The sequence below is a fragment of the Lotus japonicus genome, chromosome 4 (assembly GCF_012489685.1).
Source record: "Lotus japonicus ecotype B-129 chromosome 4, LjGifu_v1.2".
Taxonomy (NCBI): domain Eukaryota; kingdom Viridiplantae; phylum Streptophyta; class Magnoliopsida; order Fabales; family Fabaceae; genus Lotus; species Lotus japonicus.
In genome coordinates, this window is record NC_080044.1 from 22,846,709 (window position 1) to 22,865,336 (window position 18,628).

The following is an 18,628-nucleotide window of genomic DNA, read 5'->3' on the forward strand; positions in this document are numbered from 1 at the left end:
CTCACTGTAACAACACGAGTCTTTTCAGCGTGCTTGGTCCTCACTTGCGGACTTCCCGAGAAAACTTCCCATGAGGTCACCCATCCCAATATTACTCTAAGGTTAGCACACTTAACCATGAAGTTCTTATGATTTGGGCTTTCGAAAAGAAGTTGCAACTTGTTGTCATGAGTAGTACCAATCAAATCTCCTATGCCCTCCTCAACTGTATAGTCCATCCCTATACAGTCTCGGAATACCTCTTGTTCGGGTGTGAGATCGGTTCATTCACGTGCCCCTCAGCCTCGAAGCCTGCCAGGAGCCGCACCTTGTTCGTGCTTCACTGATGGTCAAGGAGTTAGAAAGGCTATACATGTATCCTCGTTGATGGTGAAGGAGTTTATCAACAGGTGGTTGAGAAAGCCCGGGAAGTGGAAGCAATGGAGAACAGACAGAGGGGCCGACCTGATAACGGAGGACTAGTTTGTTCAGGACAGAGTCAACCAGGAAGGTATAGTGGTCAGAAACCAGCTGGAAGATTTGACAGGGGCAAGGCACCGATGAAGATGCCTTATCAGCGTCCTGCTGACAGGGTACCATTTGTTGGAAGAGGTGCAACACCTGCTTCTAAGGATGATGTTATTTGCTTCAAGTGCAACCAAAAGGGGCATTATGCGAACGAATGTGGCAAGGAGATTGTTTGCTGGAAGTGTCAGAAACCAGGGCACGTTGAAAGAAACTGCCTCAATGCTGCAAAGGCCGAGCCAGTGCTGAATACGGCTAGAGGGAGACGACTTTCTGCTCCAGGTCGTGTGTTCGCAATCTCTGGCGAACAAGCTACAGTGACAGATGATCTTATCCAGGGTACGTGTGTTATCGCTGGAACTTCATTAATGGTATTGTTTGATTCTGGTGCTACGCACTCGTTCATTGCTGAGCACTGTGTGAAGAAGTTAGGATTGCTAACTGCTGACCTACCGTTCGATTTGGTGGTGACGCCCCTGCCGTCGATCGATTAGTTACGCGCACGGCATGCTTGCAGTGTCCGTTGATCTACGAGGATCGGAAGTTCTTTGCGAACCTCGTCTGCTTGGGGCTCAAGGAGCTCGATGTGATTTTGGGAATGGATTGGTTGGCGCAGTATCACGTTCTCTTGGACTGTGCTAACAAGGCCGTTGTTTTTCCAGACTCAGGCGTTACGAATTATTTGAATTCGTACACCTTGGGGAAGAGTTCACCAGCATTCGTGAATTCTATTGTAGCGGAAGCGAATAACGACGGCGATGTACGCAACATTTTGGTGGTACAAGACTTTGTGGATGTGTTTCCAGAAGATGTGCCCGGATTACCGCCAGTAAGAGAAACGGAGTTCTCTATTGATATTATGCCCTGCACGGGACCAATATCAATGGCGCCCGATCGGATGGATCCAGCAGAGTTAACGGAATTAGCAAAGCAGTTGGATGATCTCTCTTCAAAGGGATTTATCCGACCAACTGTGTCGCCGTGGGGAGCACCTATGCTGTTGGTAAAGAAGAAGGATGGGAAGTCCAGACTATGCATGGATTACCAACAACTCAACAAGGTGACGGTGAAGAATCGTTATCCGATGCCTCGGATAGATTATTTGATGGATCAACTTCGGGGAGCTGTTGTTTTCTCGAAGATAGATCTGAAGTCGGGTTATCACCAGATCCGAGTCAAGGAAGCTGACATTTAGAAGACCGCATTCAGAACTCGATACGAGCATTATGAGTACCTTGTGATGCCGTTTGGAGTTACCAATACACCCGCAGTATATATGACCTACATGAACAGAGTGTTCAGGCCATTCCTAGACAAGTTCGTGGTGGTGTTCATCGACGACATTCTAATCTACTCGAAGAGTAATGAGGAACATGAAGAGCATTTACGTCAAGAGCTGGGAGTACTGCAAGAAAAGGAGTTGTATGCTAATGGCTCGAAATGCGAATTCTGGATGGAAGAAGTGAAGTTCTTGGGTCACATCATATCAAGTCAGGGTGTGGCTGTTGACCCCAGCAAAATTGAATCGATTCTGTCGTGGGAATAACCTAAGACGGCAAGCGACATTAGAAGTTTTGTTGGGCTTGCTGGTTACTACAGACGCTTTGTGAAGAACTATGCAAAGTTGACTTCGCCGTTGACGCAACTTACGAAGAAGAATCAACCTTTTGCATGGACGCAGAAATGTGAAGAGAGTTTTCAAGAGATGAAAAAGTGACTGACGACTGCACCAATACTAGCCTTACCCAAGGAGGGTGAATGTAACACCCCGATTTCGGTGGCGTCACTTTAGTAACCAAAAGAAACTTAATGCGGAAAAACGTGAATATTTTTTTTCGATAATGATAAAGACAAGCCTGAAATAAATAAAACTCTAATGCGAAGGATAATCAGAAACTAATATACAATAACAAATACAGCCCCCCGCCGTAAGTACCCAACCTCGTCACGAGTAACCTCCAGTGACGAAAAGAAGAAACATGTAACGCCCGTAGGCAAAAGGTACAGACCAAAGTAGAGGTGAAGTGTCTGCAACACAAACCTCAAAAACGAGAATAAGTTAGCCCAATCGGTCTGAAACAAGACCTCCTAAGTCCAACCAACTCTCTGTGATTCCCGTAAAGAAACCACACAAAAAGCTATAGGTGGGAAACTACCCTGTCCCCAAAGAAACAAATGATGTTCAGAGCTAAGACTCTACTCCTACACTAATCCCATCTCTAGGAGCTCACACCAGCACTAAGACCTACATGCTAGCACGATCGTCGTCCGAATTCGAAATCCAGAACGACCTAGTCTATGTACATCCTCCGTCCTCCTCTCACTACCGCGATGCGCTCCTGTTCCAGCTTCTCCCCTAGTTCCTCCCGAAGGGTGAACCATCATGAACTAGCCCGCCAAAGACATCTGACAAAGGGCGTAGTCCGCCAAAGCACACACAGAAGACGCGAGGGTCAACTCCAAAGAATTATGTAAATAATAGCACCAATAGATATAGATAAGAGAATAGCCACTTAGGCTTATAGCTAGGGATAACATCCTAGGGTTGTATATTTCACAATGAATATAAACGCAGTAATAACAGATAGCATGCATCAAATAGGATTAACAATTATCAATCACACTCAACAACAAAGTCAGTATGCATGTTGTAACATCCCGATCTGACGACTGGCCTCACGGTAACAACACGAGTCTTTTCAGCGCGCTTTGTCCTCTCTCGCGCGCTTCCCGGGAAAACTTCCCAGGAGGTCACCCATCATAATATTGCTCCAAGGCTAGCACACTTAACCATGGAGTTCTTATGAGTTGAGCTCCCGAAAAGAAGTTGCAACTTGTTGTTATGGGTAGTACAATCAAATCATACATGCCCTCCTCAACTGTATAGTCCATCCCTACACAGTCTCGGAATACCTCTTGTTCGGGTGTGGTGCGTCCCTCCACATAGAAGGCGATCAATCCTCGCCCTTCTCAGCTCAGGGCGTCACACATGTTGCATGAAATGCAAATGACGGTTAACCCAGTTAACCAAATGCATTCCGGAAACGGATGGACATCAAACGGATCAATCCTAGCACCAGCAACGGTGGGACCATTTCTGCCCGCGTGCCTCTTACACCAAACAAAGGTAGCCAGATCAGCAGTAAACCCTAAGGTCTGTCATTTCGGTCTGCTACAAGAGACGTCTACAAACGCTCTTACACGGCATTCCGGGTCTTATGACCATTTTGGAAACCGACGAAGGTCCGGTAATCACGCCGTGTATTAACCTCCTATGTGTGCATTATGAGACCCAAGTTTTTAAGCTTAGAATAAATCGAATAAAATTCCTATTCACGATTAGTTTGATGTAACGTGAAGGAACACCTGAACAAGTTTATCGAATGGAGTTAATTTATGAAGGAGAAAGTTCAGGAAAAGGCTAAGAATAGTAATAAAGTCGATATAAGTTATAGCGTGAGTCTTATTCGCTTACGCCTAGAGCAAGAGCGTTAGTAAACGATTAATTTACCCTTAAAGCACTATAGGAACTAATTCCAAAAATATTCAGAGGAATGTCAGAATTTCTCTTATTCATTTTCATGACAAGCGTTTCGACACGAAACCCTGGAATGTACGAACGTCAAATTCCGATACTCGGAGGTTTGCCGAAACCGAATCCCTGATAGTTTAGAAACCCTAAAATCAACGGACGATAAAGAATTTTTCTATTCGGAACTTCAAATGAAGATTCCACTCGCGTATGCCCACTCTAATCGACGTTCCAAATCTTTCTTCAGAAGGAAGTTTCTGCATCCGAGGCCAAAACCATAAAGTGCATAAAGTGCATTTTTAAGCCGGTACACATTAAAAACAAGCCACGAAAACCAAAAATCATACTGATATTTCTTTGAAGAATTAGAAGATTCAGCAGGAAGAATATCGTGTCTAAAATACGTTGGAATCAGTAAGAAAAATCGGAATCGCGAAATTTTCATTTTTCCGCATTTTCCATTTCCTATATATAGTATGAAAAATGAAAAAAAAATCAAAAAAAAATCACAACACACACACACACGGCCGAGGCTTCAAGAGGAGGAAAAGGAGGAAAAGTGATTTTGCAAATTCTTGACCGATCGTCGTTCCGTTCGTTGCTACGCGTAGACCTCGAGGTACTGATGCTATTCCTTACTTCTGATCGTCAATTCTATGGCTTTTCTCTATATCTTTCTGTGCTCAAAGTTTTGAGCTTTTTGAAAAACTGTCCAAATAAGCTGATTTTGGTGTCTAAACTTATTGCCTACGAGCTCTAGAGCATGAATATCCAGTTGTTTTCGACTGAATCCTGCCGAATCGTCGCAGAGGTCCAGTTTTCTGAAAATACCCATTTTCTGACAGAAGTTCCGCTTTTTGGATCATAAACTCTCGACTGAGCTTAGCTTCAGTAGGATTAGTTGTTATAAATGTCGTTAGGATCGAGCTCATCAAATTTGTTTTTCGAAATTATGATTTTGAGTTTTCGAGCTATAAATATTGACCAAAATACCTCTGCGACAGTTTTCGACCCGATAATTTTTTTGAGAGTTTCCCTGGCCTAGATATCGCCTAAGAATACCTAGGAATTGATTTAGATCGAAGAAAAAGTTCGAAAACCCTATTTTCCATAGTGGCCGAAACCTATTTGCCTGGGTACCATGTCCAAAAATAATTTTTGGGTCTCTATGACCAAAGCCATTGCGTAGCTCTTTCAATTGTCGAAATTTTGGCGCCGGTTTCGTGTCATTCCGAGTCCTGTAGCTCGAGTTATGCACGTTTTAGCGAATAAAGTGTTTTTGTACAAAACTTGAATCGAGTCAAAACTCATCCATTCGGGGGAAGCCCTTCCATTCGTGCCTAGATGTTGTACTCTGAAGCTTCTTGAGCTTTGTCGAGCATTAGTTAGGATTGTTTCGACTGTATTGACTTGTGTTGATTCGTTATTGCTTGTTTGCTCAAAGGTTCAATTGTGGAAACTTTGGAATTGACTGAACAAGCTTGTGAGGGAGACCTACACCGCGAGACTGGAACAACTCGAGGTTAGGGCAACTTACTTACTAGCTATTGATTTATAGGCGTCGATAAATTCGACTTGAATATTGCTTGATATAGAATATTGCTTGTTATTGAATATTGCTTGGATATTGTTTCTCGCTTTGAACTGCGAAATATTTTCTGGAGGCTTCGGCCGAGTAAACTTATATGAGACGTGTGTCTCCGTTTTCTGAGAGGCTTCGGCCGTTTACTGGTTTCTGTCTTATGATTTCCGCACCATATTATTATTGCATCGCTCTTTAGAGCTGAATATTGTGGAATCGATATCGAATTGTGCGTGTTGACGCGATTGCGGAGCATAGGACATTTGAGTTGATTTTGTTGATCTTTCGGGTTGAGAGGAAACTCTAGGCAGGTCCTGACCTGAGGTCGGAGATCTAGCCCTTTTGAAATACTTAGACTTTTCCCGGGGATTATATTTGGGAGATTTGGGAAACTTTGAATAGTTGGAATTTGGAACTTGAGAACTTATGGAACTTGGATTTCGATAATAAACCTCATAACTTGATTAACTCAACTTGAAATGCTTTGATTAATTAACAAGACCTTTAGGAAAATTTAAGAGTTAGAAATGATTGTGAAAAACGAGAAATAGTCGTAAAGCCTTGAACTTGAGATGATTTGATGGTCGTCACGGGGATGAACCAAAGTGACCATGGAAATGTCACTGAGTGCAATATGTACTCCGGCTTTTCACAGCCTAGTCGCAAAGACGACTTTGACCTTCGGGTATCTTTAAATTGAAATTTGTAGTTAAACACTTATGTGTGAGGACGATTCGATGTTTAGCTAAACATATTGCATCATGCATATACTCGGGGTTGGGACGGTCGATATACTGGCCTTCATGAAGAACACCAAGAGTGTATCTTCGGCATAGCGGGCGCGAATCCTTATGTTCAACCCGACAGGTTGGACCGATTCGGCAATAATCGTTTGACACGCGTGAATCCTTATATTCAATCCGATGGATTGGATCGATTTGGCGGTAGTCACTCAGGCACGCGTGAGTCCGTATGTTCAATCCGATGGATTGGATCGATTCAGCGATTGCCATTTTAACTCGCGTGAATCCGTATGTTCAATCCGAGGGACTGGATCGATTCAGCGATAACCTTTCGACTCGCGCGGATCCGTATGTTCAATCCGATGGATTGGATCGATTCGGCGATAGTCTTTGGACACGCGCAATGTCCGTATGTTCGACTCTTTTGAGTGAACCGACTTGGCGTTGTCATTTGTTGCGTGTGCGAGTCCGTATGTTCATCCCGATGGGTTGGATCGACTCGACATGCCTAATTGTGGGAGTTGCGTGTGCGAGTCCGTATGTTCAACCCAAGGGGTTGGATCGACTTGACATGCCTAATTGTTGGGATAATCTTCTGAATTGACATTGCATGCATACATGCACCCGTATTGATTATTTGAGCCATTGTTTATTGAACTGTTGAGATAGCAGATATCGAATTGTTATTTAGAGCTTTGATAACATGTTATGTATATACCTTAGGGTAGGCAATACATAAATTACATGTATATATACAACATATATATATACCCCCTTATTCCTCACATGTTGTTTGTATTATCTATTTTATTCCGTGAGTTGACCCTAGCGCCTTGGCTTTGTTTGTATGTTTGTGTTTGGGCGGTCGGCCTGCTGCCAGGCGTTCGTCAGCCGATTCGTGATGATTCGTCACTCGAGGAGGACCAGGAGCGTAACGACTATTACTGAAGCTTCCGACGAGGACCCGGACAGAATGCATGACCAGATGAGGGTCGATGATGGAAGTATAGGGTATGGGTGTTTAGAGCCTACTAAGGTTGGGTGTTAGTGTCATAGCTCTGATTCGTCATTTGTACTTTTGGGACAGGGTAGTTTCCGACAGATTGCTTTTCGGTGTGGTTCTCCGTTGATGGGAATCGCATGGAGTAGTCGGACGTAGGAAGTCTTTTTGGAGTCCGTTTTGGGCTGACTTACTTTCTTGGAAGACTGTATTTATAAAACTCATGACTCTATCTATGGGTCGCACTTGTATTGCCGTTGGGCAATACCTTTAGTTACTTGATGTTACTTTCCGTCACTTGAGGACACTCGTGACGATGTTTTCAGTTGCAGCGAGGGTTGTGCTTGTGTTGTATATTAATCGATGTTAATCGCGATTGGGTTGAGTCTTTATTTCGACAAGTCTTTTTATTTAAAGAAAACGAAAAAAAAAACCTGCTTTTCCACTTTATTTTATTCTTGAGTTACTAAAGTGACGCCACCGAAATCGGGGTGTTACATGCATGAATGCAATGTGATTAGCCAAACAACGTCTCCGACCTCACTCGACACGTCGCCACGTGTTCTAGTTAAATTAATGTCTCTAAAAGCTTACCCTAAGGTAAAAGTCGATTCTGCGACAAAATACAATAATCATAAACTGAGTGCAACCACTCACGATAACTCTTCGAGTCATCAATGCTCTCACGAAGTCTCACGCTTCAGTGGAGTCTCACACATTCACAAAGTCTCACGCTTCAGTGAAGTTTTATGCTTTCACGGGGTCTCACGCCCCAGTGAATTTACACACTTGCACGAAGTCTCACGCTTCAGTGAAGTTCCATGCTATTCACGAGGTCTCACGCCTCAGTGAAGATTCATGCTTTCCACGAGGTCTCACGCCTCAGTGGAGTATCCCGCATTCACAAGGTCTCACGCCTCAGTGAAGCTTCATTCTGTTCACGAGGTCTCACGCCTCAGTGAAGATCCATGCTTTCCACAAGGTCTCACGCCTCAGTGAAGCTTCTCGGTTCATCCCTTGGATGGCTAAACAAACTGCTCAACGAGCGAAGGAGTATCAACATACTCAGAACTTACCAATCTCCTCAACACTTGGATCCGACGACACTTCTCGTTTTCCAAAAAATAAGATTTGCATCCTAAGCTTCCTTTCGAGTTTAATATCCTTATTTGAAGATTTAGAGGTTGTTTAATGTCTTATGAGTTTTCTTTACAAAATAAGATCCTTTTAGTCTTATCGCAAATCTTATAAGTTCTCGGGATCTCCTAATCCCTAAATGACACCAGATAATGTCTCGATCCATGAAACACCACAACAAGGTCCGAATCTCATTCGTCCTATCAAACTTTCTCAAAACTCTCAAAATAAAATCGGCATGACCTGCCCGCTATTCTCACTTTTCAGAAACTCAGATTTCGTTGCAAAAGCATAATTACATCATCACAGTCAATCAACATGTCATATATCAACATATTAAGCAATAACCACATAGCACTTAGCATATAAGGCATGCACCACACATCCTAGATTACCCACATAGCACTTAGCATGAAATTCAATCTCAAAAACATTCAGTAGATGAATCATCTACATTGTCAGCCGAAGCCTCAGAAAACATTTTTCATACATTTAGCATTTAAGTGTATAACACATAAATCAAGTCGAATTCGTCGACACCTAAAACATTATCTAGTAATTCAAAGAATAGCCCTCACCTGAAGATTCTCCAGGATGATCTTCTAGCTCTTCCTCACAAGCAAAGCCTTGTTCCTCAGGGAATTCCTCAAAATCACCTTTAGAACAAAACCACAGAAATCTATCAAAATCTATCGGAAACTAAGCTATCCATACTCACTAAGGTTACACGAAGTAGTACATACTCCGAGGTACGATAATCTAGCGCGAAAGGACAAGTTTTCGAAAAAGGAATTTTCCTCCTCCCCCTTAGAGTGCTCGGCCACTATTGGTAATTGTGGGGCTCGATTTTTCTTCGATCAAACTTGGTTCCTATGCTATCATTAACCGTAACTAAGGGTATTCTAAACTCGGAAAAATTATCGGATCAAAAACTGTCGCAGGGGTATTTTGGTCATGATTTTTAGCTCAGAATTTCAAAACTGAAATCCCCAAAAGCAAATTTGACAGGGACGTCACTAACGACGTTTATGACAACTAATCCTACTAGCACTAAGCTAAAGCGATAGTTTTCAGCCTAAAGGTTGAAGCTTTACTCCAAAAATGGGTATTTGAGGCTAAAATTGATTCCGGCGGAATTTCGGTGGCATAATGGAAAATCTAATCCGACAGAAGTGATCTTGGGCACATAAGGAAGAGGTTTAGAATCAGAAATGAAATATTCAGGATAGTTTTGCAAAAACCTCAAAACTATCAGCTCAGAAAAGTCTACAGAAAAGCTATGGAAAAAGCGATCAGAGGTAAGGATTAGCGACTATACCTCGAAACCTTGAAGCAGCAACTGATTGATCGACGATCAAGCAAGGATTGAACAAAATCTTCTTCTCCTCCTCTCCTCTCAAACTCGCGGCCTTTGGGTGGGTTTTGGGTGAGTTTTTGTGATATTTTCTCTTTTCTTGGCTATATATAGAGGTTGGCAAAACGCGGTAAAATGAAAGTTTTGCGAATCTGATTTTTCTGGCTTCATTCTCCTTGAATTCTAAGATATGTTTTGGCAAAAGAATTCCAAAACTATAAAGAGGTCTCCTTGTATTTTTGGCGACTAATGCATAATCGGTATAAAACTATTTTACCCGATAAGTTGCTTTTTGCATCGGATGTCGGAATAGAAAACTTCCTTCTGAAGAAAGATTGAAATCATCAAGAGAAATGGGTGTACGCGTGTAGAATCTTCATTTGATGTTCCGAATAGAAAAAGTCTTCATTGTCGGTTGATTCCAGGGTTTTGAAATACCAGGGATTCGGTTTCGGCAAACTTCCGATGATTGGAATCGGACGTTCGTAGATCCTAGAGTTTCGCCTCGAAACGATTGTGATATATGGAAAAAGAGAAGTTCTAACATTCCTCTGAAGATTTTTGGAATTAACTTCCATCGTGCCTATAAGTGAAAACTAGCTATCTACTAGGGTTTCTGACCTAGGTTAAAGCGTGTAACGATCGTGCTATAACTTTTATCGACTTCGATACAATCCTTTGACTTTTCCTGAACTTTCTTCTTCATACATTTATTTCATTTGGTAAACTCTAGTTCAGGTTTCCCTTCACGATACATCAACCCTAATCGTGAATAGGATTTTTATTCACTTAGCATAAGCTTAAAAACTTGGGTCTTACATTACTACCCTCCAAAAAGAAAGTTTCGTCCTCGAAACTTAAGATTCAGTAAAAAGCTCCGGACATTATTCCTTGATCTTTTCCTCTAATTCCCATATAGCACCGTCCGTGTCTTTGTTCCAATAACTTTCACTAAAGCACTTTGCTTTCCTCTCAATTGTTTCACTCCTCTAGTCCCAATGTTGACTGACGGCGTCTCAAAAGACATATCATCGCCCAGCTCTATGTTGTCCGGTTCGACCACTTGCGCCGGGTCTCCGTTGGAAATAATATTTATTGGCATTCGTGCAATCGCACAGCCTTTACCACTTATTCCTTTGCTTTTGTTCGTCCAAAATGTTGATTAGAAACTCGGTACATCTCTATATTCCGGAGTGAATGCTCAACTTGTCCCCGTGATGTTCACTCATGATCCAAAACTCAACTCGATCGCTTGATAACTCCTAGACGAACTATTGCCTTGGAATCTACTAGTCCATTAACGTTACTTCCAACTTCGTAACTATCGTCGCTCGCACCATGAAATCAATCTTCCCCTCAGTCACCGTTCAAATTAAAACTCAACTTGAGTCTTAACAGCTCGTGCATAACAAGACTCATCCCCTTAATCATCAATTCATCGACCACTCATAAACTAATCATTCTCTTAATATCCAACAATCCATTATTGTCGTCTTCGTCCTCAAAACCTTCCTCACTCAACCCAATTTAGGCTTACTGAAATCCCTAACACTTCGCATAAATCGAGGTTTATCCTCTAAAAGATCCAATCATAACTATACCTCAAGCATTCATCTTGATACGAACACTTCCCTTTCTGTAATTTGATCATCCTCCAATCATCCCAATACTTAGTCTCTCGATCAAAACTTGACAAGACTTCATGTCTCACGCGTTCGTGATCAAATCGATTGATCTAAAATCTAAGCCTTCACTAAGTTTGGACCTCTAATATCCTTTAACTCTCCAACACTCCTTAAATGAATATTCATTTCTTAAAACGACAACTCCTTCCCAAAGAAAATCAATTACTTAACACGAACTTTCCTCCCAAATCCGACTAATCCTCGACCAATTCAAATTCATCTTACACATCCTTCTATCAAAGTCCATTACCAGCTGTGATTCCGAATATCACCCCCTCAATATTAAGTTGATCAGGCCTAATACATCGAAGGTGGAAATCCAGAAAAACCTACTGGAACAGTCAATGAGTTCCTATCATCCAATAGTCACAAATATCCTGACATCACATCCTCAATGATTCCGCTACGGAACTACACGCCCTCAACATCATACGTATTCTATCCATAAGGAATCTCTGAGATTCATTCTTCAGCTTCTAGCTTCCTTTTAAACGCATCGGTAGAAGACTACTTTCTAGGCTTAGCGTGTCATTCTAAACCTCGTATAACTTCTATAGCTAAAATACGAGCTACGGTCAAATAAGGTATCAATAGGCGTAATAACTATAAGGTCAAAGCTTAGACAGTATAAGTAAGATAGGTGTGTTGCATGCGCTATGAGAGTAATGGAGCGTATTATACTAGAATGAGAAAGAATGGTTAGAAGGTTACCATCGTTCTGTTTAGTTAAACAAACAGTTAGTACTAATCATAAGATAGCATTTACCATGACTATACAATAAGATTAAGCAATAACTTCAATCAATTCTAAGCGAAAAATCGCTTGCAGACAATCGATTTTCACTCTTTGCAGAGTCACACAACCTAGCACAGAAGACCTATTCCCCAAAGACTCCCGAAAGACTCGACCGTGCTCTGATACCACAATGGAACACCCCGAGAATCGGTGGCGTCACTTTAGTAACCAAAAGAAACTTAATGCGGAAAAACGTGAATATTTTTTTTCGATAATGATAAAGACAAGCCTGAAATAAATAAAACTCTAATGCGAAGGATAATCAGAAACTAATATACAATAACAAATACAGCCCCCCGCCGTAAGTACCCAACCTCGTCACGAGTAACCTCCAGTGACGGAAAGAAGAAACATGTAACGCCCGTAGGCAAAAGGTACAGACCAAAGTAGAGGTGAAGTGTCCGCAACACAAACCTCAAAAACGAGAATAAGTTAGCCCAATCGGCCTGAAACAAGACCTCCTAAGTCCAACCAACTCTCTGTGATTCCCGTAAAGAAACCACACAAAAAGCTATAGGTGGGAAACTACCCTGTCCCCAAAGAAACAAATGATGTTCAGAGCTAAGACTCTACTCCTACACTAATCCCATCTCTAGGAGCTCACACCAGCACTAAGACCTACATGCTAGCACGATCGTCGTCCGAATTCGAAATCCAGAACGACCTAGTCTATGTACATCCTCCGTCCTCCTCTCGCTACCGCGATGCGCTCCTGTTCCAGCTTCTCCCCTAGTTCCTCCCGAAGGGTGAACCATCATGAACTAGCCCGCCAAAGACATCTGACAAAGGGCGTAGTCCGCCAAAGCACACACAGAAGACGCGAGGGTCAACTCCAAAGAATTATGTAAATAATAGCACCAATAGATATAGATAAGAGAATAGCCACTTAGGTTTATAGCTAGGGATAACATCCTAGGGTTGTATATTTCACAATGAATATAAACGCAGTAATAACAGATAGCATGCATCAAATAGGATTAACAATTATCAATCACACTCAACAACTAAGTCAGTATGCATGTTGCATGAAATGCAAATGACGGTTAACCCAGTTAACCAAATGCATTCCGGAAACGGATGGACATCAAACGGATCAATCCTAGCACCAGCAATGGTGGGACCATTTCTGCCCGCGTGCCTCTTACACCAAACAAAGGTAGCCAGATCAGCAGTAAACCCTAAGGTCTGCCATTTCGGTCTGCTACAAGAGACGTCTACAAACGCTCTTACACGGCATTCCGGGTCTTATGACCATTTTGGAAACCGACGAAGGTCCGGTAATCACGACGTGTATTAACCTCCTATGTGTGCGTTGTGAGACCCAAGTTTTTAAGCTTAGAATAAATCGAATAAAATTCCTATTCACGATTAGTTTGATGTAACGTGAAGGAACACCTGAACAAGTTTATCGAATGGAGTTAATTTATGAAGGAGAAAGTTCAGGAAAAGGCTAAGAATAGTAATAAAGTCGATATAAGTTATAGCGTGAGTCTTATTCGCTTACGCCTAGGGCAAGAGCGTTAGTAAACGATTAATTTACCCTTAAAGCACTATAGGAACTAATTCCAAAAATATTCAGAGGAATGTCAGAATTTCTCTTATTCATTTTCATGACAAGCGTTTCGACACGAAACCCTGGAAAGTACGAACGTCAAATTCCGATACTCGGAGGTTTGCCGAAACCGAATCCCTGATAGTTTAGAAACCCTAAAATCAATGGACGATAAAGACTTTTTCTATTCGGAACTTCAACTGAAGATTCCACTCGCGTTGGCCCACTCTAATCGACGTTCCGAATCTTTCTTAGAAGGAAGTTTCTGCATCCGAGGTCAAAACCATAAAGTGCATAAAGTGCATTTTTAAGCCGGTACACATTAAAAACAAGCCTCGAAAACCAAAAATCATACTGATATTTCTTTGAAGAATTAGAAGATTCAGCGGGAAGAATATCGTGTCTAAAATACGTTGGAATCAGTAAGAAAAATCGGAATCGCGAAATTTTCATTTTTTCGCATTTTCCATTTCCTATATATAGTATGAAAAATGAAAAAAAAATCAAAAAAAAATCACAACACACACACACACGGCCGAGGCTTCAAGAGGAGGAAAAGGAGGAAAAGTGATTTTGCAAATTCTTGACCGATCGTCGTTCCGTTCGTTGCTACGCGTAGACCTCGAGGTACTGATGCTATTCCTTACTTCTGATCGTCAATTCTATCGCTTTTCTCTATGTCTTTCTGTGCTCAAAGTTTTGAGCTTTTTGAAAAACTGTCCAAATAAGCTGATTTTGGTGTCTAAACTTATTGCCTACGAGCTCTAGAGCATGAATATCCAGTTGTTTTCGACTGAATCCTGCCGAATCGTCGCAGAGGTCCAGTTTTCTGAAAATACCCATTTTCTGACCGAAGTTCCGCTTTTTGGATCATAAACTCTCGACTGAGCTTAGCTTCAGTAGGATTAGTTGTTATAACTGTCGTTAGGATCGAGCTCATCAAATTTGTTTTTCGAAATTATGATTTTGAGTTTTCGAGCTAAAAATATTGACCAAAATACCTCTGCGACAGTTTTCGACCCGATAATTTTTCTGAGAGTTTCCCTGGCCTAGATATCGCCTAAGGCTTCGGCCGTTTACTGGTTTCTGTCTTATGATTTCCGCACCATGTTATTATTGCATCGCTCTTTAGAGCTGAATATTGTGGAATAGATATCGAATTGTGCGTGTTGACGCGATTGCGGAGCATAGGACATTTGAGTTGATTTTGTTGATCTTTCGGGTTGAGAGGAAACCCTAGGCAGGTCCTGACCTGAGGTCGGAGATCAAGCCCTTTTGAAATACTTAGACTTTTCCCGGGGATTATATTTGGGAGATTTGGGAAACTTTGAATAGTTGGAATTTGGAACTTGAGAACTTATGGAACTTGGATTTCGATAATAAACCTCATAACTTGATTAACTCAACTTGAAATGCTTTGATTAATTAACAAGACCTTTAGGAAAATTTAAGAGTTAGAAATGATTGTGAAAAACGGGAAATAGTCGTAAAGCCTTGAACTTGAGATGATTTGATGGTCGTCACGGGGATGAACCAAAGTGACCATGGAAATGTCACTGAGTGCAATATGTACTCCGGCTTTTCACAGCCTAGTCGCAAAGACGACTTTGACCTTCGGGTATCTTTAAATTGAAATTTGTAGTTAAACACTTATGTGTGAGGACGATTCGATGTTTAGCTAAACATATTGCATCATGCATATACTCGGGGTTGGGACGGTCGATATACTGGCCTTCATGAAGAACACCAAGAGTGTATCTTTGGCATAGCGGGCGCGAATCCTTATGTTCAACCCGACAGGTTGGACCGATTCGGCAATAATCGTTTGACACGCGTGAATCCTTATATTCAATCCGATGGATTGGATCGATTCGGCGGTAGTCACTCAGGCACGCGTGAGTCCGTATGTTCAATCCGATGGATTGGATCGATTCAGCGATTGCCATTTTAACTCGCGTGAATCCGTATGTTCAATCCGAGGGATTGGATCGATTCAGCGATAACCTTTCGACTCGCGCGGATCCGTATGTTCAATCCGATGGATTGGATCGATTCGGCGATAGTCTTTGGACACGCGCAATGTCCGTATGTTCGACTCTTTTGAGTGAACCGACTTGGCGTTGTCATTTGTTGCGTGTGCGAGTCCGTATGTTCATTCCGATGGGTTGGATCGACTCGACATGCCTAATTGTGGAAGTTGCGTGTGCGAGTCCGTATGTTCAACCCAAGGGGTTGGATCGACTTGACATGCCTAATTGTTGGGATAATCTTCTGAATTGACATTGCATGCATACATGCACCCGTATTGATTATTTGAGCATTTGTTTATTGAACTGTTGAGATAGCAGATATCGAATTGTTATTTAGAGCTTTGATAACATGTTATGTATATACCTTAGGGTAGGCAATACATAAATTACATGTATATATACAACATATATATATACCCCCTTATTCCTCACATGTTGTTTGTATTATCTATTTTATTCCGTGAGTTGACCCTAGCGCCTTGGCTTTGTTTGTATGTTTGTGTTTGGGCGGTCGGCCTGCTGCCAGGCGTCCGTCAGCCGATTCGTGATGATTCGTCACTCGAGGAGGACCAGGAGCGTAACGACTATTATTGAAGCTTCCGACGAGGACCCGGACAGAATGCATGACCAGATGAGGGTCGATGATGGAAGTATAGGGTATGGGTGTTTAGAGCCTACTAAGGTTGGGTGTTAGTGTCATAGCTCTGATTCGTCATTTGTACTTTTGGGACAGGGTAGTTTCCGACAGATTGCTTTTCGGTGTGGTTCTCCGTTGATGGGAATCGCATGGAGTAGTCGGACGTAGGAAGTCTTTTTGGAGTCCGTTTTGGGCTGACTTACTTTCTTGGAAGACTGTATTTATAAAACTCATGACTCTATCTATGGGTCGCACTTGTATTGCCGTTGGGCAATACCTTTTGTTACTTGATGTTACTTTCCGTCACTTGAGGACACTCGTGACCATGTTTTTAGTTGCAGCGAGGGCTGTGCTTGTGTTGTATATTAATCGATGTTAATCGCGATTGGGTTGAGTCTTTATTTCGACAAGTCTTTTTATTTAAAGAAAACGAAAAAAAATACCTGCTTTTCCACTTTATTTTATTCTTGAGTTACTAAAGTGACGCCACCGAAATCGGGGTGTTACATGCATGAATGCAATGTGATTAGCCAAACAACGTCTCCGACCTCACTCGACACGTCGCCACGTGTTCTAGTTAAATTAATGTCTCTAAAAGCTTACCCTAAGGTAAAAGTCGATTCTGCGACAAAATACAATAATCATAAACTGAGTGCAACCACTCACGATAACTCTTCGAGTCATCAATGCTCTCACGAAGTCTCACGCTTCAGTGGAGTCTCACACATTCACAAAGTCTCACGCTTCAGTGAAGTTTTATGCTTTCACGGGGTCTCACGCCCCAGTGAATTTACACACTTGCACGAAGTCTCACACTTCAGTGAAGTTCCATGCTATTCACGAGGTCTCACGCCTCAGTGAAGATTCATGCTTTCCACGAGGTCTCACGCCTCAGTGGAGTATCCCGCATTCACAAGGTCTCACGCCTCAGTGAAGCTTCATGCTGTTCACGAGGTCTCACGCCTCAGTGAAGATCCATGCTTTCCACAAGGTCTCACGCCTCAGTGAAGCTTCTCGGCTCATCCCTTGGATGGCTAAACAAACTGCTCAACGAGCGAAGGAGTATCAACATACTCAGAACTTACCAATCTCCTCAACACTTGGATCCGACGACACTTCTCGTTTTCCAAAAAATAAGATTTGCATCCTAAGCTTCCTTTCGAGTTTAATATCCTTATTTGAAGATTTAGAGGTTGTTTAATGTCTTATGAGTTTTCTTTACAAAATAAGATCCTTTTAGTCTTATCGCAAATCTTATAAGTTCTCGGGATCTCCTAATCCCTAAATGACACCAGATAATGTCTCGATCCATGAAACACCACAACAAGGTCCGAATCTCATTCGTCCTATCAAACTTTCTCAAAACTCTCAAAATAAAATCGGCATGACCTGCCCGCTATTCTCACTTTTCAGAAACTCAGATTTCGTTGCAAAAGCATAATTACATCATCACAGTCAATCAACATGTCATATATCAACATATTAAGCAATAACCACATAGCACTTAGCATATAAGGCATGCACCACACATCCTAGATTACCCACATAGCACTTAGCATGAAATTCAATCTCAAAAACATTCAGTAGATGAATCATCTACATTGTCAGCCGAAGCCTCAGAAAACATTTTTCATACATTTAGCAATTAAGTGTATAACACATAAATCAAGTCGAATTCGTCGACACCTAAAACATTATCTAGTAATTCAGAGAGTAGCCCTCACCTGAAGATTCTCCAGGATGATCTTCTAGCTCTTCCTCACAAGCAAAGCCTTATTCCTCAGGGAATTCCTCGAAATCACCTTTAGAGCAAAACCACAGAAATCTATCAAAATCTATCGGAAACTAAGCTATCCATACTCACTAAGGTTACACGAAGTAGTACATACTCCGAGGTACGATAATCTAGCGCGAAAGGACAAGTTTTCGAAAAAGGAATTTTCCTCTTCCCCCTTAGAGTGCTCGGCCACTATTGGTAATTGTGGGGCTCGATTTTTCTTCGATCAAACTTGGTTCCTATGCTATCATTAACCGTAACTAAGGGTATTCTAAACTCGGAAAAATTATCGGATCAAA

General features: G+C 41.9%; 1 protein-coding gene across 1 annotated transcript; it reads left to right on the plus strand.

The window, feature by feature from the left end:
* Positions 1 to 419: 419 nt before the first annotated feature.
* On the plus strand, positions 420 to 998 carry LOC130712492 (uncharacterized). The gene has a single exon (XM_057562321.1). The coding sequence runs from the start codon at positions 420 to 422 to the stop codon at positions 996 to 998; it is 579 nt and encodes a 192-aa protein (XP_057418304.1).
* Positions 999 to 18,628: the final 17,630 nt, after the last annotated feature.

What these genes read in the sequence shown, in the direction of transcription:
- LOC130712492 (XM_057562321.1), top strand. Translation starts at nt 420, where the DNA reads ATGGAGAACAGACAGAGGGGCCGACCTGATAACGGAGGACTAGTTTGT.